The sequence below is a fragment of the Apus apus genome, chromosome 10, assembly GCF_020740795.1.
Source record: "Apus apus isolate bApuApu2 chromosome 10, bApuApu2.pri.cur, whole genome shotgun sequence".
Taxonomy (NCBI): domain Eukaryota; kingdom Metazoa; phylum Chordata; class Aves; order Apodiformes; family Apodidae; genus Apus; species Apus apus.
In genome coordinates this window covers 18032304-18057956 of record NC_067291.1, presented here as the reverse complement: position 1 = coordinate 18057956, position 25653 = coordinate 18032304, and the positions used below count along the sequence as shown (strand labels likewise).

Genomic DNA, 25653 nt, shown 5'->3' with positions numbered 1-25653 from the left:
TTGGCATGCAAATTGACCCGGATTCTCTTTATAGGGAGGAATATGAAATAATTGTGTATTCACTCATTAGATGGATTGAAAGTTCAGTATAGTACGAATGGGTCCAATCTGATAAAGATGTTGGCTCACTGCTAGAGAGGCTGCAGTTATACATTGCTCACAGTAAATAGTAGTGTTGATGGATTTAGTGTCTGCATGTGACCAGGACAGGATCAGGGCAAAATCACTTGTTATTTGCAATTCTTAACTCAGGATCAGGATCCTCCCTGTGCAGAGGGGCACAAAAGCTTATGTGCTGCGTTTATGGCCTGCTTCTGCCTGCAGAGAGCTTGTGCCAGCTCTCTGCTTCCCAGGAATTTCACCCTGTGTGAGTCCAGCAGGATGTTCTTGGACTTAAATTTAGTTTATAATGAGCATTGAAAATTCTAGACATACTGGTTCATTCTGACTGGACACTTAGATCACACAATTAGATTCTTATTTTCTGAGTAGAGCGTTAAACAAAAGGCACCACTGGATTGCTAGAAAAGGGTATGGGTAGATAAAATTCTTTGAAGAAAATGTATTGTCCCAGAAACCTAGATGGCTGAAATGTTTGGTGTGGAATTAAATTCTTTGTGAATCCTGAGCAGAGGATTTCATCAGGAGGATCCAGAAGCTTTAATGCAGGGCTTGTACTTAGGGGGAGAGCCCTTACAGCTGTCAGCAGCTCCTCTTTGGTCTTGTCCAGCTCAAATCAGTTTCTCCTCTAAGGAGAAACAGAAAGTCTGCAGCACTTAGATTATAGTGAACTCTTGAAAATTATACTTCCAGGGTAAATTCCATTGTAAAACATTTGTTGCTGGTGCAGTAAAAATTGCTGTGAAAGAGCTTTGTGCTGACTGAGATGGAAACTTTTGCTATTCATACAAACTGATCTCAGAGCAAGCAACAACTTTTTGCAATTAATGCATTAAGCATTTGATATTTATTGTTAATGATCATCAGGGAAGCAAGATTTAACTAAGAGTGGTAATTATCACAGATTAAACTAAGGAGTTTTGAAGCTTTATGTGCAAAGAACTTGCATGGTGACTTGGCCTCCAATCCTTAATTTCCCAAACCAAGATAATTTGAAGATACTAGGAAGTCATGTAAGAAAGAGGCAAAACCTCATTTAAAAAGTTGAATCCAGATACAACTTGTAAATAGAACAGGCTCTTTGGGTGGTAATGGCAGACTGTTATTTTTATATTCTTATTGGAATATTTTTAGACTACATGGACTGTGTCCATGAGAAGACAAACCACTTCCCTGAGTTGTTCCCAGCCCTATATGAGTAACTGACTTTGTGTCTGACAGCGATGGTTATCCCATGTAAGGTCTTAGGTCCTGTTGCATTCAGAAAGGGCAAGAGGGGGCAGCTGTAAAAGCTCCAAATCTACACCAGGCAAATTCTGGTTTTATGTTCTCAGACCCTGAATCCACTTTGTATAGAAAAGGTGAGGGCTGGAGGCATGGCTGTGCTGGTCTTAACCTGCACCTACCTTGTCCACTGACCTTGGTAACAGCTCTGCAGCCATTGCCTGTTCACACTCTGAAGAAGAGAAATGTTCCTTTTTTTTTGTCAGGGTTATTAGCTGATGGTCGTTACTGCACACTTTATACCTGTGGAAGGCATTTGGAGCTACATGAGCAGACTTAGCAAGCAGTCTTGGCTGTGAGATTTGCGTAGTCTCCAAGTATTTGCAGAATATTTCAGATCTTGCATGAGAAACTGATACATGTAGTTTGCTTTGCAAACACCTAGGGCCCAGTTTGTAAAGTTATTTTTCATGCCTTTGAAGCTACCATTGTTAGTCCAGTGCTGGAGATCAACAGACTGTCTACTGTAGTTCTAAAGACAGTATCATTCTGTTACGAGCAACCATATGTAACTCCCATTGCCACTGTTACTAAACTTCCAAATTCACTGCATTACTGCAGCTTCTCCTTTAAACCCCCCATCTTAAAGGGGTGCCATTATTATTTTTAGCATTTAACACAAACACAGCATTGGTATTATAAGTTACATAAAAACACTGTTCCTGGCCCGAGCATCTTTGAACCTCCTAGAACAGAAAGACAGAGAGACCCACTGAAGGTGTTAACCTGAAATACTTTTTTAATTGTTGCCTGGATTCTTCAGAATTGCTGTTCATTATATCATCCTTTTTTATATATGATGCAATATACAAATGGGAATCCAGGCAATCTCCCATTCAGTCGTTTCTTCCAAAAGGAAATTCCACATCCAGTTTCCATTCAGTTATATTAACAAACATCTCATACACTGTTTCTGCTTTGAAATAGTTCCTCCCTGTTTGAAATCTGAGCTGTTAAATGTTCTAGCACTGGAAGCGTTCGTACATTTTTGTTGTAGTTGTGCTAGTCAAAAGAACAAATAGAGGTTGCTCAGTTTCCCAACGCTTGCCTCAGACTCCTGGGCTGTTGGAAATATGCCTCTTGATGCTTGAGCAAGACAGTAGTTCATTCTTTCAGGATGAATTGCATTTTACTGACAAACTTTATGTCAAGGATTACATTCCTGCGAAGAATGCAGGCAGTGACCAGAATGTGTCTTTATGTCCGTGGCTCTCCAGGAAGGTTGGCAGGACACACAGCCCGAGGCTGGACCCCTCGCCTGCCGCTTGGAGGGATCTGCCACCAGGCTCCAGCCCTGTGCTGAAGCCTGCTGGGACTCCCAAGGTGGAAAACGTGTGTCCCAAATGATGGGGAGGGCCTGCTGGCCTGCTGCAGGGAGGTGTGGGCTTGATGTATTGGCTGGCTATGGTGGTGACAACAATCCATTGTCACCCTGGGTGCTGCTTTTCAGCTACCCACGGCTCCCTCCCCCTCTGTCCTCAGCTCGCTCCCCTTCTGCTCTGGCAATATCATAGCAGGGAAAGCACTCAGGTGCAAATGGACAGGCCAAACCTGTATTTTTTGAGTTCTTTTTCTCCAATTGGCTTTTGGACTCTGCCAAGGAATAACTGAAGAGGGAAGACTATATAGCAGGAGCAATTCTCCACAAGATTTTTATGGATTTGTCGTCATTTCCAGTTTCACTTAATTGTTTCATTATTTTATATGCCTCAACATACTCTACTTCTGTCCTGTGACTGAAGTGTTTTATTTCAAGCCAATAGCACAGAATGGTTCAGGGCTCCCAGTTTCTTTTTCTTTTTTTTTTTTTTTTTTCCCCCACTGTTCTCCTTTTAACTGGTATTATGTCAAGGAAGGTGGAATTACAAGCAAGATACACGAGCTCCATCATTAGTGCTGACTTTCATAATGGTGCATTTTCAGCTTTCTGGGTAGGAGTTTAAACATGCAACTTCTGTCCCTCAGGCAACAATTTAGCTTATTAACTTATTATATTACATAGCCCAATGAAAAGATTTTTTGAAGAAGAAAGATACATAGAAGCTTTGTAATATATTGGCTTTGCCATATTTTTTCTTTGCAGTTACAGTAGATGCTCTGTAAATGCTGAGGCCTGTATTAATCGGATAACCAATGCAAATCCAGGGCAACTGTCTTTCATTCTTCCCTACAAGCCATTGGCCATAAGCCAAGGATCTTACTCTGCACCGTGGGTCAGATATCAGTCTCCCTTACATTAGCGTAAATCCAGATTAATTCAGCCACTTAAGTTAATGCAGGCTTATGCCAATGCCATGCAGATCAGGATCTGACTGTGCAAGATCTTTGGCTCTTGGGTAGGAACCATCACAGGTTCATGGTGTTAGGTGAAAACAGAAATATATGACATGTCAAGCTGGGCTTCAACTAGGAGAGAAAATAGAGGAGAAATCTTTTTCTACCACTTCACATCTCGTATAACCACCTGGCACAACTTTCACTAGATTCAGAAAGATTGTACAGTCCAGAGACTGGAAAGGACTAGCAAGGATCAGTTTGGCAAAGTGTGATGTTGAACAATAAACTTTCTGCCAAATAGTGTCAGTAGTGATAAAGCACATCTAAAAAATTACCTATAGCCACCTGCCCTCCCTGAATATTAATAGTTGCCAATTTCTTTACTGTATTTTGCTCAGCCTATGAAATGCTGGCTATGGGTTCTCATCCCAGGAGAAAAATTAACAACAGGGAGGGGGGAAAATCTAATTTCCTATAAGAAAAATACTGGTTTTGTGCCAGGCATCGAGGTGTTTTGTACTGCATCAGCAGTCATTCATCACAGTGGGTGGTAACAAGGATTTTGTAATTGCAAATTAATTGTTTTGGCAAGATTACAGTAGATTGTATTCCCTGAGAGATAAAACCTGTTGCCTTGCAGTACATCAAAATACATGTTGGGATTGGTTTTTGGGGTTTGGGTTTTTTTGCCAAAAAAATACTCTACAATCTTCCAGTGCCAGGAAGGCATGTGTTCTGAGTTCCAAATATTTGGGAACATCAATAAAATCTACTATATGCCTCACTTTTAAAGATTAATTCACATTAAATGATAAGAAGAGCAAATCAAGGACAGCTGGGGTTAGAGAGGTATATTCAAAGCTGTTGCAAATATAGAAGCAAACTGTCCTTTTTTCTAACATTCATTACAATTTCATGGCTCGACCCACCATCTGTTTATGATAAACTATGGACAACTTGCTAATTCTTCATAAAGGTCATAACTAAGTTAATCTTCTTCTACCCCAGAGAAAATAACTTTTCTTCTTGAATTGAGAGAAAACTCTGCAGGAGGGATGGTCACTTAGAACTGCAGTCACACATCTCAGCTGACAGACCCTTTCCTGCCCCTCACTCACTTTGGCTCTGCAAACAACTTCATGATTTATGGCTGCTCATGCACATTCATCACTATAGCTGGAACTGATGTTGGAAGATTGTCTGCAGGCCTCACTGATGCAAATCAGTTGTTCTCCAGAAGGTGATAGAGCTGGATTTGACAGGAGAGGACCCAACAAGCTTTAGTATTCAAACCCTTTGCTTCTCTGGTCCTAGGTATGACCAGAAGCCAGAACATCGGAGTGTCCTACACTAAGCTACTGCCCCATGGACAGCTCTAAGTTGTACTGCTAGTTGTGGTTCCCCACAGTTTGTTTCTCTGGAGTGTGATCAGTGATGTAAAAACCACAGCTTTTCTTGCCAACAGCTAATCTTGAACTATCCCTCACTACAGAGGATGAGAGCAAATGGCCCAAAATTGGTTATATCAGCCAGGAGCACTCCTCAATTTAGGAAAGTTGTTGCCAGTATAATAATTTCATGTAGCCCTTTAGGAAGGAAGATGGAAAGCCATGTCTCTGCATTCCTGAAGTAGAGTGGTGACTTTTGAGTTGTGGTGAGCTAAAGCCACTACCTTTAGTTTAACCTCCTCTGAGGAAATGCATGGAATAAAATATATTTCTGTGAGAGAAATCTAGTTTTTGTTTTACAAAGCAGAAGCCACTCCTCTCTTTAGCTGCAGTGAAATCAATTTTGTTTATAACACTTTAGACCAAATCACTGACCAACCAAAATTAATAGCTGACTCCCAATGACTTCAGTGAGTTAAGAATTTCAGCACAAAATGAATAGTTTTGGTGTGTGGTTTGCAGTTTACATGTGAGAGAGCTCCAAGGCTATGGGTTATTGTTTTGTTGCCTTCACTGTCAGTGCAGGGTGTGCTGAAGGCTTCTCTGTTCCTTTTATGATTTTATTCCACAAACTTAGGTAACAGAGAAATGAACCACCCTGCAGCCAGAGCAAGGATTCTGAGAAAAAGACTTGGATTATGGAAGTAACAGCCTCAAAAGGGGAGACATCTCCATGTTCTTGCGGCCATTTCACGAATCTGTCACCTTGAGCTACTTAAAGCCCAGCCCAAGGCCCTTCTACTCCCTTGTACCATCAAATAGAAATGATGGCTCTGTGGTGGACAAACTTAGAAATGTAGTTTTCATACCTCCACTGAAAAGAGGCATTTTAGGAAAGAAAGGAAAGTTCATAGGCATTCAGCTCATATTAACTACAGACTTCTGTGTGGCCATGGGTCCATCACTCAACTGAGTGCACACACAGTCCCAGCCACCTGACAGGCAGGTGCCCTGTCTGAGATAGCTGTTAGGCTCCTTTTACAGTCAATGTGAGACAGGCAGCTCCAGGTAGTAGTTGTATCTTCTTCCCTTAGTAAAGGCTGAATTGCCTTTTGAAGTGTTGATCTCTGTCTCTTGACTGCAAAGAGCATTTAAACAGAGCTGGCTCAGTGAGATGAATCCCACTCCTTCTGCTCTTTGATTCTCTGTCCCCACATCTGTGAAATGTCTTAGCTGTGGTCAGAGGTAATATGTGTATATGTGTATATATTATATATATAATATGTGTGGTCAGAGGTAAATAATGTGTAAAGGCACTAACCCAAGGTAGAGCCTCTATCTAGACTTGTGCTAACTGCCAGTCCCAGTCGATGCAGCTGTAGTTGGGAACCAAGACATGGCAAGTGAGGAGATGCTGACTACAATGCTGGCTGGCCAAGTCATTCCCCTGGGGCCCGTGAGCTACAGAAACCCAGTCCTGCTCATGCCTTTGAGGCAGTGACTGCTACTTGTTTGCACAATAATTTTCACAGCTCATCTCTGCTGGAGTTTCTGGGAACGTCCATCGTACAAATCATTTTGATGGTTGCTTAGTAAAGGAGAATATGCTGCAAGAAGACCATATTCATCAGTGTTTTGTTTGAAGTGGAGCATGTTCTGCCACAGTGTTACTGCCTCATGTTCCAATACAGCCTCCAGTCATTCTATTAATTGGAAGAATAACTTTTCCTTTTTGATATTTTTTATTTAAAAGCCTAGTTCATTGAGTGTTTTTTTTTTTTTTCTTTTTGATGGAGAATTAAAGCCTCCCACCAAGATCAGTGGATTGGAAATGGAATTCCATCACGACTATTTTACTCCTTTTTTTAATGTGAAAAAGAAGAAAACATGAAAGACAAGCCTGTTTAAATATTGGCATTCATTTTCTCTGAGTTACTCTGAGACATTACAATGTCTAGGATCATATTTTTTAAACTAGGAGCAGTAGCTAGATCACAATTTAAAGTTTGTGCTGCTCATCTGAAGAGGTTTTTGCCCATTGAATCCTTACACCATACAATATGCATCACTAGCAGGGATGGCTATAATTTTGCAGTCTTTCCAGTAGCCTTTTGAGATTTATAATGACTACTGAGGCATTAAGGTGACAATTTTCTAAAACATCTTTGAAGAGCAATTAGTATCAGCCCACTGCTGTTCCTTTGACTGTGCAAGATTAAACCAGTGTTAGTTCAGCATCATACATTTCAAAGCTGAGTAGCTCCTTGTCTAGAGAATGCTCAGGCAGGACTGAGATGACAGAGATGAGCAGCCTCTTGCTGAAGGGAAGTAATCCTAATGGAGTCCTTAATTTAATTACTGTTTTTAATAAATTGCCTGTAGGTAGCATTGATAATTAACTGATTAATAACTAAAATGTGTGTTCAGTGGAGCTTCAGTTCCCAAGATGCCCTTTCAGGCTAAAGTCTGCAAGAGGAGTTTGTAGTATTTCCTTGCAGTTTTTCAGATGGAATAAGCTGTGGAGTATTTCCACTTTGTACCTGCCACAAATCAAAACATTGCACATCTTCTGTAGGTGATAGACTATGGCACCCTCTAGGTAAGTCATTTCACATCTCTGCCTGATCATGTTCTTGAAATCTAGTTTGATTGTGAGAATTAAATCCTGCCTAATTGGTATAATTAAATAAATGACACTTCCTCATTACCATCCACCTGGGCTGCATTGTACAAGAGCTTAGGGGCAGTGTCACTACCCAGAATATTCGTGCATTCAGCTCTTAATCTCTGAACTCTCTGTGCACAATGGAACTTTTCAGAAGAGCAAAGTCAAGCTTAATTATGCAGTGAGATGTGGTGGATATACTGGCCAGGTCTTGTTCCTTGAGGTCATGCAGTTCGCAAGCACAGCTGCAGGCACTTTGCAAATATTGCTTCTCTCTTCTCCTTCTAAGATACTGTCACATCAGCCATGAGCATTTTCTGCTCTAATTTATTGTTTCTCCCCATACTGAGTCAGAAGGGTATGCATTTTTTTCTTGGCTAAATTAAACAAATCAGTCATTTCAGAAAAGTTTCCAAATGAAAGATGGTTGTAAGCAAGACCAGATATGTTCTCTTTACAGATCTGGGGTTCAAAAAGAAAACAAAGAAAGAAAGAAAAAAAGACAGAAAAGAACAAGGAAGCTTGAAAAACAACTTGCAGTTTGCTTTGGGCAAATTAGATCTTATCAGTGCAAAGACAGAAATTTCTTTCTTTAGCATGATGCCATGGTGCAAGTTGACCTGGTGTTTATGAAAGCGAATTGTGTGCTGCTTTGCAGCTGGAATGATAGACTTCAGATCAGTGAGACTCAGAAAAAGCCTGATGCTAAGGTGTGTGGAGCACTGGCTTCCAGAGCACACACATGTATGCTATTAAGGTCTCAGGAATGGAGCAATTGCAGGACAGTTGTCATTCATCTCAGATGCCATGTTTGAATGTTTATTAATATGAGCTTGTCTTCCTTACTTTCTGACTTTCATAGAGGCAAGAAATAAAACCCCTGGGGGGAAAAACACTCGACCCTATCCTAACGCCTTGAAATACTTGAACTCTGAAGTCAGTAAAGCATGACTCTGTCTTGAATATTGGAGCTTTAGCCATAGTGTTATCCTTGGCTTCAGCAACTTTCATCAAATGGGGAACAAACCAGTATCATTAAACATCAGATGACTGCAGACTGATGAATTAAAAAAAAAACAAAACGCCTTGCCTTCAGCTTAGTTATGACAGTCAACTTGATCTGTATCTCCCTCTAGCAGATCAGCCTTCTAAATATTGGAGTGTGGTCAGGATTGGCTGAAGGGACCTTGCAAGTCTTTTGCAAAATAGATGAGCATCTCTTAGAAGTTTGAAAAGTGACATTTCTAAGGGTGACACATGGCTTGAATGCATCCCTGCCTAGCCAGCAGCTCTCAGCTGAGGCATAAGCAGTGCCTCATGATCCCATCCAGTCCTGAATGGATCACAGCCTCTCCTCTCTAGTGGTAGATCAGTACTTTTTTCTGTCCCCATTAAGCCTCAACACAGGGATTCTTTGGACTGGTCTCTTAAGCAGCTCTCGAGCTGCCCAAGAGCAGCCCTGCCCTGGCTTCATTCATTCTCACTCCTCTCTCTTTCTCTGGCTATCTTTTGTAGATCAGGACTTGATGAAGTCACTGACAAATCTCAGCATTTACTGTAAATTCATTTTATTTTAATACCTGATATTCTCCTGAGGCATTTGCTTTCAAAGCAATTAGACATCTGTCAGCACCTTTGGTAGATTTCAAGCTTTCATATCAGTATCCTAAGGTGGAAATAGCATTCCAGTTGAAAAATCATAGCTTGGTTTTAAGGTTGGAGTTGTTTGGTGAGTAAATCTTCTTTAAGCTGATGAATGCAGCTGCTGCCTTGACAATTTGTGAGTTGATTTCCTTCTGGATAGCCCCACTGGCTTGAATGTTACTGCCAAAGAATGTGAATGGAGGCATTTTTGTATTACTTTTGCCTTCTCAAGCAGTGTTTGAACTGGGAGTTACAAGGGCTCTCATTAGGTTCACTTTTTGTAATTGTTCATTAACCACCTCTTTTTTGCAGTGCTGCCCAGTCCTTTGGGCTTTGCATGTGTGTGGATTTCCAGTTCTCAATGGCTATATGGTCAGTTTGGTGCATTATGATTAAACGACACAAATTTTGTATGTGCATGTTTCTGATGCTGATATCACTGGCAATGCCTGGTTGAAGGAAAAAAATCCACTTCTTTGACACCAGCTTTTCCATTCAACACTTGTCTGAGCCCCAGCTTCCTGGAGCAGGCAAGTTGCTTGTGGATTTTCTCTCAGTGCTTGGGTAGCAGCTCAGTTGTGAGGCAGAGATCCACACAGCTTCCAGAACTGACCTTCCATGTTCACACATCACTTTACTCCATCATGACATCAAAACACGTGTGTATCTCGAGAGCTGCATCAACACTTGTAAAGGCTTTTTCCAATTTTCAGAGTCTGTTAATAGCAGTGTAAGAACTCAGTATTTCCCCAAAAGGCCTAGTGTCCATCAGCAGCATTATAACACGATCTGTGCAGTTACTCTGTGCAGCACTGGAGCTTCCCAGTGTTCTGTACAGTGGAACTGTCCCAGTTCTGCAGAACCTGGATCAGGAGCTGGGCTGTAATGATACTTTTGCCCCCGCAGCCCAGGGCACACTCTCTGGCAGCTGTTGGCTGCCTGGGACCTTCTCTGTTTGCAAGAAGGCCACCCCACCTTTCTTTATTCAAGCTCCTCGTAACCTGTGCCTGAGAGTCTCATATCAGAGGGCACAGGGTGAATCTAGCCCTGAAAATTGTTCTGTGGATATGCTTACTTGTTCCATAAATATTTGGGAATGGAGAGACCTTAGTGATGCATTTAGCTGTCCAAAGTAGGAGGGAAGGTATTTATGGGAATTTGCTGTTCAGTTGGAGTTTGGTTTTTATGCCTCTTATAATGATGTCCTATTTCACAGTGCAGCATGAGTAACAATTCCCCCTTTGTATGTATTTTGTATCTATTCCTATTTCCTATTGAAATTCCTAGGAAAGAGAGTATCCAAGTACAGAGTTGAAAATTTCATCTTAAAATAAGCCAGATGTCCAACCTTCCTTTAGCTGCCAAGCCCAAAAGAGTTCAAGAAAGATGTAAAAATCTGTCTTCCTGGCTGTGAAAAACTAATTGCATAGCATAGGTGATGATCCCAGTCTCCCAGGAGAAGGAATAAAACTGCTTCGGGCAAAAACTCTGCTGTTATTTGTCTAAGGATTGGAGTTGGCAGTGTCTGTGGAAAAAGTTTCCTTGCTTGCCCTCCTTGCTGCTTTAATAAATGCAGAGACAGGAACACAAAGGTAGGTGAGTGTTTGTGTGTTGGTACCTGAGAACCTTACTCACCTTATGACAGAAATTTTCTTTCTTTCTTTCCTTCTCTTTTTTTTTTTCTTCCCCTGCCTCTGCCAAGAGCATTTGTGAGCACAGGGGGGGCCTAAAAGCCAGAGACAGGGGTTTCAGACTCACTAGATTCTAATCATGTGCAGGAATCCTATGGCCTGGCCAGGTTGTTTTATCCCTGTGTGGTAGCAGCTATCCTTTTTGTAAAATGGATGTGCAACTCACTCCCTTTGCAAAGAGTTTTGAGAGGATTAAGATTAAAGTAAAACACTCTGAAGGCTAGAAATGCCATTGAAATCCCAAGGATCAGAGGTTGCATATTGACTAGTGAAGTGGAAGAGCCTAATAGTTGCATTTATCTGGATAAAAAATGTTAACTTTCAACCCAAATGTAATGGCCATGCCTGACTGGCTCCCAGACTGGTAGAAGTCATTGAGGGCACCCACTGCTGGGGAAGAGCAGAAGGAAACCCAAGACTAAGGAAATGCCTAGATCTCACTGCAGGGACTCAAGTTATGAAGCGGGTTTAATTAAGAATCTCTGATGATTGCTTTTTGGAATACCTCACTGTGGGGCATGCAAGGGAAGGGCTCATTCAGTGTAGTCCTAAATACCACAACCATTGTTGAGGTATTTTAATACACAGTGACCAACTCTTGATGTAAATGTAGCATCTGAAAATCCAAGTGCAAAAAAAAATCAGTCATAAACCAGTGTATTGACCCTAAACTGAAATAAGGAGCATGAAAAGGGGAAGAAAAATATTATTAAAAAAAAAAAAAAAAGAAGAAGTTGTTCCAGAATACATGTAAAATTTTAATATAGCACAACTGCTACTTTCAGAATACAATGATCAGGTCCTGGAGGGGGCTGCATAGTTGGAAACACAAAAGTAAGCTGCACACCAGGATGACTTAAGGGTGAAGTCCAGAAGGGATGTGAGCCAGAGAGTATTCCAAATTGAGACATTCAGGCCTAGAGAAAAGCACTGGGAGAAAGAATAGAAATAAAGAGCAAGTGGAATATTGGGGGGAAATTAAGAGAAAAACTAATACAAATACACGTCATTTGTACTTGGACTTCAGTTCACTGAGGGTCATCTTTTGAGCTTCAATGTTTGGCATGCCATTTTTAAGAAGCACCACGCTGAGGTGATGGTGTGTTTGAGGGAGAGAGCTCCACTCTCCTGACTTTGTTCAGAAACAGTAGAGGACAGAAAATACGAACTTTTTTACATCATCCTAATTAGATCTCCTGTGTTTTCCCCCACCTCATCCTCTCCCCCATCATTTGCTTGTGTGTGGCTTTAGCAGAAACAGGAATGTTACCAAAGTCCTGCAACCCATTGTTTCATTATTTTAAATACAAGGTTATTTTATTGACTCCAGCTGGTGTACCTCACTGTGCTCATGGTGTTTGCTTTATTAAAATTGAACAGTGTGCAGGTAGGACATTGTAAATCACAAGTGGCTGGGCCAGAGGAAGAGAGAGGGGGAAGGTGGGGACTCCAATTGTATGACAGCAAAGAGAGCATATAAACAGGCTGGGCCTCCTGGTTAATAGAAGCCAAAACTCATGGAGTAAAATTTCCTATTGCTCCCAGGAGGACTGACAAGTGCCAGATAGTTAGCAGGGATAGATGAGAGTGAGAACCCAAGTACCTGTGTTCTCCCATATACTGGAACAGAGCTTCTCCAGAGGTCTGGACATGCAGTAGGAGCTGCCTGCCTCTGCTGTCATCTTTTATATCAGTTCCAGGCAGTGGTCATCTTGTCTGTGAAAGAAGCCTTGATAGGCCATCCAAGTCTTGTAGAAGACGTTTACACCAAGACAACCAGTACCACTGGGTCCCTCGTGGAGAAGAAAGTGAAAGCTGCCTGTCCATCATTGAGCCGTAAACGTTTTCCAGCTTTGCCTCTTTGTGGCTGGTGGAGGGAATTGCATCTCTGCCTGCTTGAATCTCATGGGCATCCACAGGGACAGTCAGTGTAGATGGACTGAGAGCAAGTCCAGACAGAAAGACAACAGCTTCCTTTCCTGTGCCAGGACAGTTCCTCTGCTCACAGCACTCCCTGAAGCTGTGAGATTGTCATGGACAAATGCAACAGCTGTAGGAAGGGCCCCTGGCTGACATGATGACACGTTGTTCATCTTCAGATCATCATGAGCTGTCAGTCTGCTGCACTTTTCAGCTCCAGCAGGGATTTTTCTGATGTATGTGATTTGGAAGCTATTCTGCTTGGACCATGTCTCATTGTCTTCTCTCCTCCAGTGCTCCTCAACCTGTGGGAAGGGTCTCCAGTCACGCGTGGTCCAGTGTATGCACAAAGTCACCGGGCGCCACGGCAATGAGTGCCCTGTCCTGTCCAAGCCAGCAGCCTACAGGCAGTGCCACCAAGAGGTCTGCAATGAGAAGATAAATGTCAACACAATTACCTCACCCAGACTTGGTGAGTGAGGGGTGTTGGGGGGAGGATGCCACCTTCTAAGGACCAAAGCCCATGGTCCCACTGTGGTAAAAGTGGGGCTTCAGAGGATGGGTCAGGGCCAGAAAATAGGAGAAGGCCCCCAGTCAGACTCTAGACTAAAGGTCTAGAGTGGATAGGTCCTCTCTTATCCATCAGTTCCTGCCTCAAACTTTGCCCAAGCTGAAGCCCCCAACAGTGGATAGACCTGAGGAACCAACAGGAGCACACAAATGGTGGGTCTTTGATTGACTGATCACAGAGGTGAGGTAGTTGACAGACATACCTTTCTCCATCGCAAACACCACCACACTCTGCTTTTCCTTCAGTGGGTGTAAAGTATGATAATTTATTCATCCATGCCCCCAGAAAAGTACATGACCTTCACAAGTAGAGCATCACTGTTGGTTTGGTTTTTTTGCTTTTCATTTGTTGCCACAAGAATGTTATTTAATGAATAATTTGCCCAGGGAGGCAAGAGAGCATCTGGCCTCTTTCTGTGAATTTTTCGTTTTCTGTCACTGTCCTTCCCCTCACCCTCCCTGCATCCCCTGTGTACCCTGCTGAGATGAGAACAGGTGATAAGCTTCCAAAACACCTTAACACTGTATTTAAGAAATGGCCTTAGTTAAGAATGCTTCTGTTAATACAAAATTGTGGGAATCCATGGTTTTCCACATTATATTTACTCAGATAAGAGGATAGAAATACAATTTCCAAACTTCAGCCCTGTGTGTTCAGCCACAGCCCCAAGAACCAAGCTGGTGTCTTTACATTTCACACATCACCAGTAAGATGAACCTAAAATGAACCATCAGCTACACTGACACAGCCTTGTCCCTGCCTCCTGCTACTTTGCCGTACAAGAGGCTGAGTTGTAAACAATGCTGCTGAGAGCTTTCCAGAAAGAACAGCCTCCACCCTCTCAGCAGAGCTAGTCATGTAGGCTCAGAAGCCTCTAGTGCACAGGAAAAGGCAGAGCTGGTAAGTAATAGAGAACTATTTTCTAATATCACTGTCTAGTATTAAGTAACACTTAAACTAACACTGGCCTTAAAGCTTCTGAGCTGAAATCTGTTTCCTAAAGTTGAACAGATGTTTAAAAGAATATGGGAAATTTTATTCTTGCAAGTGCAGTCATCCTGAGTAGCTTCTAACCTTTTTTGTTTGAGAACATATGAGAGTACTTCCCAGATATTTTAGCACTAAGAGCATAGTGAAAGGAAAACATTTCGTTAGAGAAGTAAGCCCTTGATACACTGATGAGACAAGAAATCCATCCTAACTCACATTTTAGGGCAAAGCAATAAAAGCTTACATGCTTCGAAGACTGTGGAGGCTCAAGTCCCTGCTGAAAGTAATCTGCAAGTAATTTGGGATGCTTTTGTTTCTAAACCAGGCTTGGAATCACCAGGGCCAGAAACAATGATATTTGATATTAGAAGAAAGATACCTCCTTGAGTGTTTTGCTCTTCCTGCTTAGAAACACTTCTCATTAGATTATCTCAAAACAAAGTTTTCTGTTTTCTGCAATGGAAACCTCACCAGAAAAATTATAGAGGAAAAAATTCCCGTAGTTTACAAAACCCAGACTGCCTTGTCCCCCCTCCAGAATGTTTTTTGTCCTAAGTGTGGAGTTCGTCTCACATGGCTTTTACTTCAGTGTCCAGTGTCCCTCAGTGAAGACACATTCAGAGGGGGTTTATTCTGTCCCTCCGGTACCTGATCTTTGTCACTTGCTCAAGGTCCTTCCTGTCTGACTTCACAACCTGTGAGGGGCCTTGAACCTCTGAAATGTTAGAGCCCTAGCCTTGTTTGTGGTTCAGTGTCCTTCGATTATGTAAAGTCTCTCGTTGCTGACTCATAAGGTCTGTCTCAGATATTCTTGCAAGATAGGTGATTTATTCAGCTGCATCACATTTTCTGTGCCTGGTTGAAACCATAACTAGTGGGGAATGCTGCAGATCTAACCCCTTCCAAAAGCCTCTCTGCTGCTGGCAGACTCAGCAATAGCTCTGTCCTCCTCTACCCTGTTCAGGATGGTCATTTCCACTCAGATTTTTTTCTCACAATAAGGTTTTATAATTGGCTTCATGTTGCTTTTTTTTTTTCTGGACAGTGCAACTTCATTTCATCAGATTCTATCAGACTTTTGCTTCTTGTTCAACTGAAGCTTCAGTGATAAACATTCCTACCAGTTTTGCTGCCAGTGTTTTCTAGTGCTTGGCACTGAGAGCTAAGTACAGGATAAGAGTCTTTCCTGATTTAATCCAGCAGAGATGAGGAACAGGGGACTCAAGATGCTGCTGGGTCAGCACCTTTTAATCTTCCTTAATTAGAAGATTTTTCCCCAACCTCAGAGGCCACAATATTTGTTTAGAAGATTTTCCAGTTACCACAGCATTTGTAAGAAAGCTACATGCAACTTATAAGTGACATACCATAAAAAGCACTCAATGTATGTGTGAATTTTTATCAAGTGTCTGGTTTTGCTACCATCACTTTTTTATAAAAGCATATGTCACCCTTTCATGATATTGTCAACAGATCCAGCAACAGTGTCTTTGTGCTGCTTTCACCCCTTTGTCAGTCTGAGTTTCTGCCATCCATTCCCCCCGTCCCAACAGCCAATTGTCCTACTGTTTTTATTTCACTAAGAAGTATTCTTTTGCTTCATATTAATTTATTTTTACATCCTTCAAGTGTGGTTTTGCTCCTCTGTCAAAATGAGGGGATGTTGGCCACCCCTCTTCCTTGGCAAATCACTCTCCCTGGGAGCACACAGCTCCCCACTGGCTGTGGTGCTGTCTTCATGCTTAAGCCCAGGCTGATGCTTCAGAGGTTTTGTTCACCTAGGCCTATTTGTCACTGAGACAAAACAGGTAGAAGATGAGGAGGCTTGTGCTCCCTGGTCACGTCCAGCTGCACCCTTGCAGCAGGTGCTTCCAAGAGGCTGGTGTTTCAGCAGCAAGAACATCCCCTGCTCTGCAGGGCTGGCAGAGAGACTGGCCCTTTCCTCCCTCGCGTGCAGCCAATTTGATCACGCCCGCAGTGCTGTTCTGTGGCTAATCTGCTAGTTTCTCCTTTCTTTTCTTGTCCAAAGCTGCTCTCACCTACAAGTGCACAGGCGACCAGTGGACAGTGTACTGCAGGGTGATCCGGGAGAAGAATCTGTGCCAAGACATGCGGTGGTATCAGCGCTGTTGCCAGACATGCAGAGACTTTTATGCAAACAAGATGCAGCAGAAGAGTTAATGAACCTGTGCTACTTCTTAGAGTATTACAGCTATTTGTATGTAAATCACGGACTAGTAGGTCTGAGTACTGGAACTTCATGAGTTGCTACAATGTGGTGGATTACAAAGCATACCTAATAAGACTTGAAACTAATTCTACAGACTGGATACCGAAGTAACCCACTCATCCACCTTAAAAAAAAAAAACCACACAAAAAAAACCAACAACAAACAAAGATTCATCTCAAGGAGCCAATCATTTTATCATATTTTGACATCCTTACACTTCTCATTAGTGCTTTTTACTTTAATATATTAAATCACCAGCCACTGGATGGCTTGCTACCCTTAAAGAAAAGGACAAGAGTTGCAAAGTGATTACATTGACTAAGGTTATGGGTACCTCCGTGGAGTAAGGCCTCTGGCAAAATAATTCAGCAAAGGTAGAGACATTACTTTTAATCTTTTAATCTTGGCTTTCATCTGATGTTTTCAATTTCCAACAGTTATCCCACCATGGAGTGGGCTTGGAGGGACACACATAAATGAAAGGCTTAATTTAAAAGAGGATTTGCTGTATAAGCTTGTGAAAACTGATAGCAGAGGATGGACATCTCTGAAATTCCTGCAGAAAACTCAGTATAATTACATCCAACATTCCAAGTCATAGTTTTTACAGCAACTAATCAAGACTGCTCTTCTTTCTAATTTTAAAAAACAATCCTCTCTCTCTTTTCCCCAGAATAATAGAGTTTCTTTTATAAAGCCTAATTTTTCTCTGAGCTTAGTGAAATAGAGGCATATTAACAGCAGTAGGTAGTTATTGTTAGGCAAGAACCATTTATATGAGATGGGAGAAGCCAGAAATCATTTCATTCAGTACAGCTTACTGAGAGATTGCTTGGCCTAATCTCTTTCCAGTTTTTAGAAGTCAATCAGATAAGGGACAAAACCGGGTAAGGTTGGTCCAAAAACAGGATTAGGAACAATTCTTTGTGAAGGATGGAGTGAAGAGCAGAACAGGTGTTTCCTGTCTCTTTTGGCTTTTGTATACATCTGAGGTTAATGTAGCCTTTTGAGTCAACAGTAGTCAGGGATGCAAGACATTTGAAGTGTAACCTTGAGCTTGTTGAAGCCGTAAGGCTGAGACTTCCATCACCTTCAGGATTTTACTCACTGTATTGTAATGCTTCCTGTCTTACTTTTGTGGTGCTATCAGGTTTGGTGCTATCAGATTGGTGCTATCAGAGCACGTAGCAAGTGCTGCACATATGATACTCTCTTCCACATCTCTGCACTTTAAACTCCTCTCTGAGCTGTGAGACTTGAAACAGGAGCTCTACCCAGGGCAGAGTTTGTCCCCTCTGTTAGTCACACAGATCAGTGTCTCCCTGTCGTATCTTGCTCCAACATGTATCATTTCCCTTGCCAGGGCTGAAGGCCAGTTGTGCAGTGGTTAAGTTACAGCCCACTCTTCATGGTAGGAGCAGAGCTGTTTGAAAGAACTGCAGCTTTGTACTCGCACTAGAACTGTGTGTTACTGTTTTTTCTTTGGAGATGAGGGCAGAACTCAGCCCAGCTACTACCCCCAGCCCCTGGGCCAGGCTGGGTTGCAGCTCATGCCTGTCCTCAAGCTGAATTTGTTGCTGTCATCTGTTTTTTACAATGCAAAGAGAGGTAAAGACTCTTAATACCTAACATATCTTTAGAGCAACTTTTTTCTTCATTATTACAATGTTTTCAATATTCAGGACCTCACTGGAATAACTCATTAGCATTTTGTGAAGGTTCCAGTTTTTAAAGCACAGGGAGCTAATGTTCACCAACAGACTAATACTGTGTGGTCTTCACATTCCCATCTGTGCTTATTAGTGCAAACGAGTCTGTGTGTGTGTGTGTGTGTGTACACCAGGGCTGGCCTGTGTGCACAAAGGCATGTTTGCATACATGTTCCTCTCAAGTGCCTGTCTCAAGTAGAACTACTTTCCAATGCCCCAGATGATTTTCTCTACCAGGGAAATGATTCAAACTTGTTTTTTGTTACTGGATGTTCTTTTGGCGTTTTATAGTCAGGATCAGACCTCCTTGTTCTGTTATTCTCACCCTGTAGCCCAAAGGCAGAGGTTGTGTAACTACTTAACAAGTATTCAATGGAAAATGCTGCTGGCAGGGGTGAGAGGGGAAATTTGGGCAATACCACAGTGATGTTCAGTTAGGCAAATTAACAGGTAGATGAACTGCTAATGAGAAAATTCCAAGAGATCAGACAGAGCCCAAAGGATTTATACTGGTCATTCACAGTGGTAGTTTTCCCCCTTGCCTGCTGCCACACCCTGCAGTAACACAGCCCAGCCTGGCCAGCAGGGCTGGGACTGTCCTTGCTGCCTCCCTGGCACCAGGGCCACCTCGCAGCAGTTTGGTTGGGGTGGGTCCCCTTGCACCCTTCACTTGGTTTAGAGTTTGCTGTTTTTCTTTTCATGGGCAGCATGTGCCCATGAAGTGGCCTGGCCCAATGAAACCCCACTCATTTGCTGATAATTTTTGGCATTGCTAACACTCAGTTTGGGCTGTTGAAGGGATTTGCCATTGGATTTCTCTGTTATCTTGGAAGAATAGCATGTGCATTTATATTCAGTGGGAATCAAAGGTTCTTTTAAATAGCAGGGTTCATTTTTCCTTCTGATGCCGATCTGTCACCTTCCCTAGGCAAAAAGTGGGCTCCCATAAAGGTGTACTGGAGGGGAAGGATTTTCATTCTTATGTTTTTCCCTGATAATTCACTACTGGCCACTGTCCAGAACAGGATACCAGACTAGTTAGACCTGTGGCCTGTCCCAGCATGCTGGGTCCTGGACTTCAAAGGGCGTTTGGGTCCAAGTTCTGGGTCCTACCTAAGGAATCAAGAATCTACAAGGAATTCTTTTGAATGTCTGAGCACTGAAAAAGCCAACTCACTTGCTCTCACAGCCCACAGATTAGTGTGCATCAATCTTATTTTTTTAATAATCAGAAAACAACAGTAATTAAAAACTGATAGCACAACACAGCTTCGTTTATTACATTCTCTTACTTCATATGGTGACAACCTTCCCACTTTATAATAGCCATAAAAAAGAAATAATAATAAAAAAGTTGAACTCTGTTCAATATTCCTGCACTTCTGTTTTGTATCATTTTATAGGAGCTTTACTATGAATTTGCAGCAATTTGCAGCCCTCAGTTACTACATACTGGTGAAAAGAAAGCTGTTTGTTTCAGCGTATCTATGACAATACTTGTTTTAGGTGTTCGTAAGAGATTGACACTCTTTTGATTACAGTGGTGGTGTTTCCATATTGCAAACAATACTCTGTACTGTTACTAAAGTACTGTACATTTCCAGTTGCACAGTTGTGTTATTGAGTGTAGATTCTCACTATCTCATGTATGGTGCTATTTTTTGTTGGTGGAAAAGAATCTTAGCAGTCGATTATTGCTTGATATTTTATTATAATACAGGGATATATTCTCCATGGCAATAATACCATTTAAGTTTTTCATTACAGAATGAAATGTATATATTTTTCCATTAGCTAATTTGCATATGTACTGTATCCATGGTAATTTTCTTTTTGGTGCTGGTTATAAATAGAAAAGATAAAAACAGTCAAACGGAATGGAACCAGTTGTAAACAAAAACAAAGCAAACAAAAAAAGAAGAGAGGATCATTCCATTTTGAAAAAATTGACTATGTTGAATAATAAATTTATTTTTTCCATAACAACTTTAATAAGGTTTCTGAACTTGAAAAGAAATACAAAGCAAACCAAAGAGCTAGCAAGAAAATGAAGAGAAAGGAGTGAAGCTGTAGGTAGTACATTATGCATCTGTCTGAAACTGGACTGAGACTGGGGTTCGGTGAAGTCTAGGTCAGCTGTTTGGTAGCTGTGGTAGGTGTAAAAGGCCATTTGTCAGTAAAATACTGGCATCTCTGAGTTCCCAGTGTGCTAACAAATCAAGGACTGATGGGTCTCGTCCCGGTCGGGTTGCAAAATAAAGCACAGGGAATGTTAATACCTGATTGATGCCTTGCAAGGTCTGTGGTCACTGACACAACAGTAGAAAATGCCTGTCTGGAAAAAGTGAGCCAGGCTCCGTTTGGGGTATTGCTGTGTTTGTCTGAGCAGGCTGTGGGGAAGCACAATTAATGAGGGGGGAGGGACATTTTGCAAGTGCTTTTGGGGAAGGTTGCTCTTGGGAAAGGTTGCTTTCAATGTATGTTGGAGCTGAGGTGAAGTGGCAGTTTGCTCTGTGTTTAATGGTAGCTGCTCCACAGGCGCAACCTGATCATAAAGACTGCTGAGCATGTGGAAATTTATATTGGAGCAAAACCATCCCATCCATTGGAAAGGTATCTACATAACCTAGCTGCACACTTCCCTGGTGTGAAATAAACAGAATAATTACTTCAGTGCCAAGTGTTTTGGATGTCTTTGTTGCAGGCAGTAGCCAGAATCTTTATACTATTCAACTCCCGCCTCGGCATGGTGAAGATGTTTTTTGCAGACAGCTGCACTCAGCTATGCCTCTAAGATCCTCTCCCATCCTGTCTTACAAAGATGCCATCATCTGTGTCCCATTCCAGCTCAAGTCTTGTTAAAATGACAATTCTTGGAGATGGAAGCAGCACCTTCCTGAGCCAGCCTTAAAAACAAACCAAGATATGATTGATGGGAGAGTCCTTCTCCCAGAATGATTTTCAGAAATGGGGCTTATATTAAAAATAGAGCTTATTTACTGATCTCACACTGCCTTCTTGGCAGTGGCACAACAGTGATAGGCTCCTGAGTGTTCAGAGGTAGCCTTAGGAGATACCAGCCCAGGTCCCATCATACATATGACTATTAACAGCAGCAAAATTGTAGAAACTCCATCCAAGTGTTGCTGTGTATTAACACATCATCGTGTTTGTGTGTTGCCCAGAGTCAACATGTGATTGCAATTGTTGACTTGTTTAAACAATAAAACATAGCTATAAGCCTTTTGGAGGCCAAAAGGTTTTACATTGAGCTGGGATATGGCAATGGCTGGAGTAAGGAATCTGGCTTGATATTGTCCTGGTAGGTGCCAATATCTCTTCTATAAATCCAGCAAGCTTGTATACTTAATTTGCCTATTTTGCATGTAGCAGTTTGCCATTTTTCTCTTATTCCTAAACCCCATGTTCTAAGCAAGAAACCAGATTATTTCAAGTCATTATTCTTCCCCGTTATTTCAATTGTCTTTTCGTTTAAAACACCTCAGCCAGGATCATGAAAGGCAGGTGTGGTCAGATGGCTCTGGCATAAAACTACCAAGAGGAAAGTGTAATCTCTCTTGAGCCTCTTGGAGCTCACTTCTGCCTCCATCATCTCCACCTGCTTCCTTCACTCTCTTGCAAGTCCTGATGTACACAGGAACCTTGGCTGTCCCTTGGTCCCTGGCAGGACCCTGCTTTCCCTGGCAGGAAATTTCTCCCCAAAAAGCTCAGTGTGGATCACCTTACCCTGCCATCAGCCCCATGCATCACCCAGAGTACTACTGTTGGAGGAACTCGCTCTGTTGGTAGAGTGAAAACCACATGTTCCTTTGTGCTTCCCCCAACACCACATGGACCATTGGAAAGGTGTGTTTTCTTCTTATTGAAGAGTGTCGCCACAAACACCCGTGTTCTGTGGAGCTCCCAGGCAGAGAAGAACTGTGCCAGGTGAACTCATGTTCTATGCACTCACACTTCTAACAGTGCAAGAAGAGAGATCCTGGTAACCTACTTGCTAGCAAGTTACTTGTCTCACTTGTCCTGCTGCTGTATGAATATAGTGGACACTATGAATATAGACCTGCTCCTGAATGGCATTTCATCTTTGAGTGCTTGGACCCGTGCTGAACATGTTTAATAACACTTCTCCATACCACTTACACTTCAGCATCCTCCTGTTTATCTTGATGTGGAGGCAGATCAGTAGGAAAACAGGAGTTCCTCACATGCTGCTAATGCACCAAGACCAATTGTCTTTTCAGTGTTCATTTCCTTTGTCCTTTTATCATGTCTCTAGCTTCTCTTCACACTCTTTAGAAATGGGCCAGTCTGCCTGGAGGCTTTCCAACACTGAAGCATCTTCAGTTTGGATGGGAAGAATTGTGTGTTTATAAATGGAGAGTTGAAACAAGAGAGGATACAAGCAGAGAGGGACCACAAACTCCCCTTAGCAGTAACTACCCAGAAGGTAATCAGAGAGTCTCCAAACCTGACCTCCATGTGTCTTGCATCGCATCATCTCCTTTCATGCCACTTTCATGTGACAGGCCCCACAAAGAATGCCTGGAGGCCGCACTCCAACATTTATTATTTTGTCAGAGCTGCCGTGTCTGCCAAATGGTGGCCAGACACTCAGACAGACTTTCCCAATTAGCAGAGTCCTGCAGCTGAGGTCTGGGGCTTGCATATGTGTTCCCTGTGTGCTACCACAGCCGAGATGCATGCGGGTCCCCACGGCCTGGGGTCGGTACCTGCCTCAGCTGCAGGGCTTGAGAGAAGCAGATGGGCTTTCTTGAAAGTCGTGATTTCCCTCAGCTCCTCGTTTGGCTATGAAAGGCTCCTGTTTGGGTGTTCATCCTGTCATCCCTCTGTTGCCTGGGTGGAGCTGGAGCCTCTAGTGTGACTTGTCTGGGTCACATCACAAACCTTGGCATCCTCCTCAACCTCTGGAGAGAGCAACTCTGAGCACTTGCTGTGGTGGAGCCTGCAGGACACCAACGTGTGGGGTCAGCTCCTGGTACAACTCAGTCTCCAGGTGAGTCCTTGCATCCGCAGTGTCTCCAGCCTCTCCTGAGCCTTTTAGCAGTCTCAGTGTAACTCCAGAGGTGCTTGGCTTGTCCTTCCTCTATTTCCCACGGATATGCTTGGCACCCTCACCCCCCCTGCATGGCCATTGTCTATTTCCCTTCTTCCTCTGCTTGCAGCTGCTTTGTCCCACCAGAAACTTGGTCACTCTTGCAGTCTGTACATAACACCTTCCCTCATCTGTTCAGGTGCATTTAATCTCCTCCTTCAGTGCTCTGAAGAAAAATATTTTTCTAATTATACTCCTGTAGCAGCCTTAGGACTCCCCTCACTGTTGCTTTCTGGATGTTTTTTGTTCTGAGATCTTTTATAATAATTCTATGTTTTTTTGTGTTCTTTGTTTTTTCTTAGAAGCTACAACCAGACATGTGGATGCTGAAAGCCTGTGCCTGAAGAAATGGTTCTTCTTAAGAGCTTGAAGACTTCAGGTGGTCCCGGGGAAAAGGCAGATTCCCAAAGGAGCTACCTGGAGTCATTGGCAGCAGCAATCTGAAAAGGCATGGAGATGAGCATAGGCTGCTTCTGAATTGAGTGAGTGAGCCTGTACTGTGGTTACTGCCCTGGCAGGGGAGGGAAGGGGATATTCCCTGCTGGTTTTATATCCTCAGACACATTTTTTATTATTGGAAGTAGCAAAAGGTAAAATACACCTCACTTCAGAGATACCCCTTACAGAAACTGGGCTGCAAGATCCAGCCCCAGGCCTGGATACTGCTCCAAGTGTGGGCTGGCGGGGAGGGAAACGCTGGTGTGTTCAGCAGGAGAGTGCTGGTAGCATGCCAGGCTGTGTGGGTGGCTCTGCTACCCCAAAAAGCATCAGCTGTTGAAAGATCACTGACATTTTCTGCAAGGTCACTGCACTCTGCAACACCAGTCAGTGTGCAGCCATCCTGGAGACAGGCAGGGAAACTACTCAGACTGTCCATGAATTGGTAAAAAAGGGGGTATCCTTTAACAGGAGCTTTAGGTTGCACAAGGATCAGTGCAACCACGGCCTGGCCAGCAAAACCAGACAAGCCATTCTTGGTTTGTGTTGTTTGGGTTTTTTTCATTTTCTTGGAAAAGACATCATTTGAACATTTTGCAGCTTCCATTTATTTCCCCAGCTCTGTATTTTTCCCCTTGATTTTGTCTTCAACGGCAAAAAGACCCAACCAGACTGCAGCTTGCTTTGGCACTGAACTTTCCTCCTGAGATGATCACACAAGAAGTCTTTTTATCACTTTGGTGGCTCTGAGCCAGAGCTGCTTGTGGTGGAAGTCACCGGGACTGTAACCTTGGGCTGTGTGGGACGAGAGTCAAGCTGGGGCTGTCAGCAAGGCGAGTTGCAGCAGTCAGAGCCCCTGCCAGGACACGTCAGTGCTGCTGAGCGTGCTTCCCCCAGTGCTGCTCTCGTTAAGGAAAAGGTATGAAATCCACATCTAGATCGAATTAGTCCTTTAAAAAAAATTAAGTGTTGTTTAAAATATAAATCCTGTCCAGAATCGTGGTTTAATTCCTTAGGAAATCACTATAAATCCAACCTTCCCTGCTCCCCGCAGCCTAGTAACAACGTGTCACATCTTGGTTTTCTCACAGAGCTGATTCACCTTCTGTGCCACTTTTGCTGCGTTGGCTTCAGCACAGTCACCTCCACTTTATGGCCAGGTTTGTGTCAAGGATGGATGGCCCTGCTGAACCACCAGCCTTCTCATCAGCAGGCCCCCAGAGCTGCCAGCTGCTCTTGCTCGTGGCTTCTTCCCCCATCATTTCACAACACTAGCCAACAATACTTGAGGACTGTAACACTGAACCCAAGACATGTTCTCAGTCACATTTCCAAGAGGGTAAGGAATTTATTTTTTTTTCTTAACCATGTTTTGCTGAAGAAACAATTTTGAAGGGGGAGAAAGAAAAAAACACACTGTTGTGTGTAAGCAAGATGAAAAGCAGCTTTCTGTGGGTTCCCAGGTATTTATGTGCCATTCTCTCTGCAGTGTGACTAGCAACAATATTGCCTGTGGCTGCCTGACTCTGAAGGACGGATGGTTTTGCAACAGCTGTGTGCTGTGTGCACAGTACCTTCCTCTGCAAGCAGA

General features: G+C 42.8%; 1 protein-coding gene across 1 annotated transcript in view; it reads left to right on the top strand.

Moving 5' to 3' along the window:
* ADAMTS17 (ADAM metallopeptidase with thrombospondin type 1 motif 17) overlaps window positions 1–20875 on the top strand; it is a 181479-nt gene extending 160604 nt beyond the window's left edge. Inside the window, exons 23-24 of the mRNA XM_051628580.1 lie at window positions 13284–13461; window positions 16580–20875. Of these exons, the coding sequence (XP_051484540.1) occupies window positions 13284–13461; window positions 16580–16731 (330 nt within the window). The 3' untranslated portion in view covers window positions 16732–20875. The remainder of the gene's footprint in view (window positions 1–13283; window positions 13462–16579) is intronic.
* The last annotated feature ends 4778 nt before the right edge of the window (window positions 20876–25653 follow it).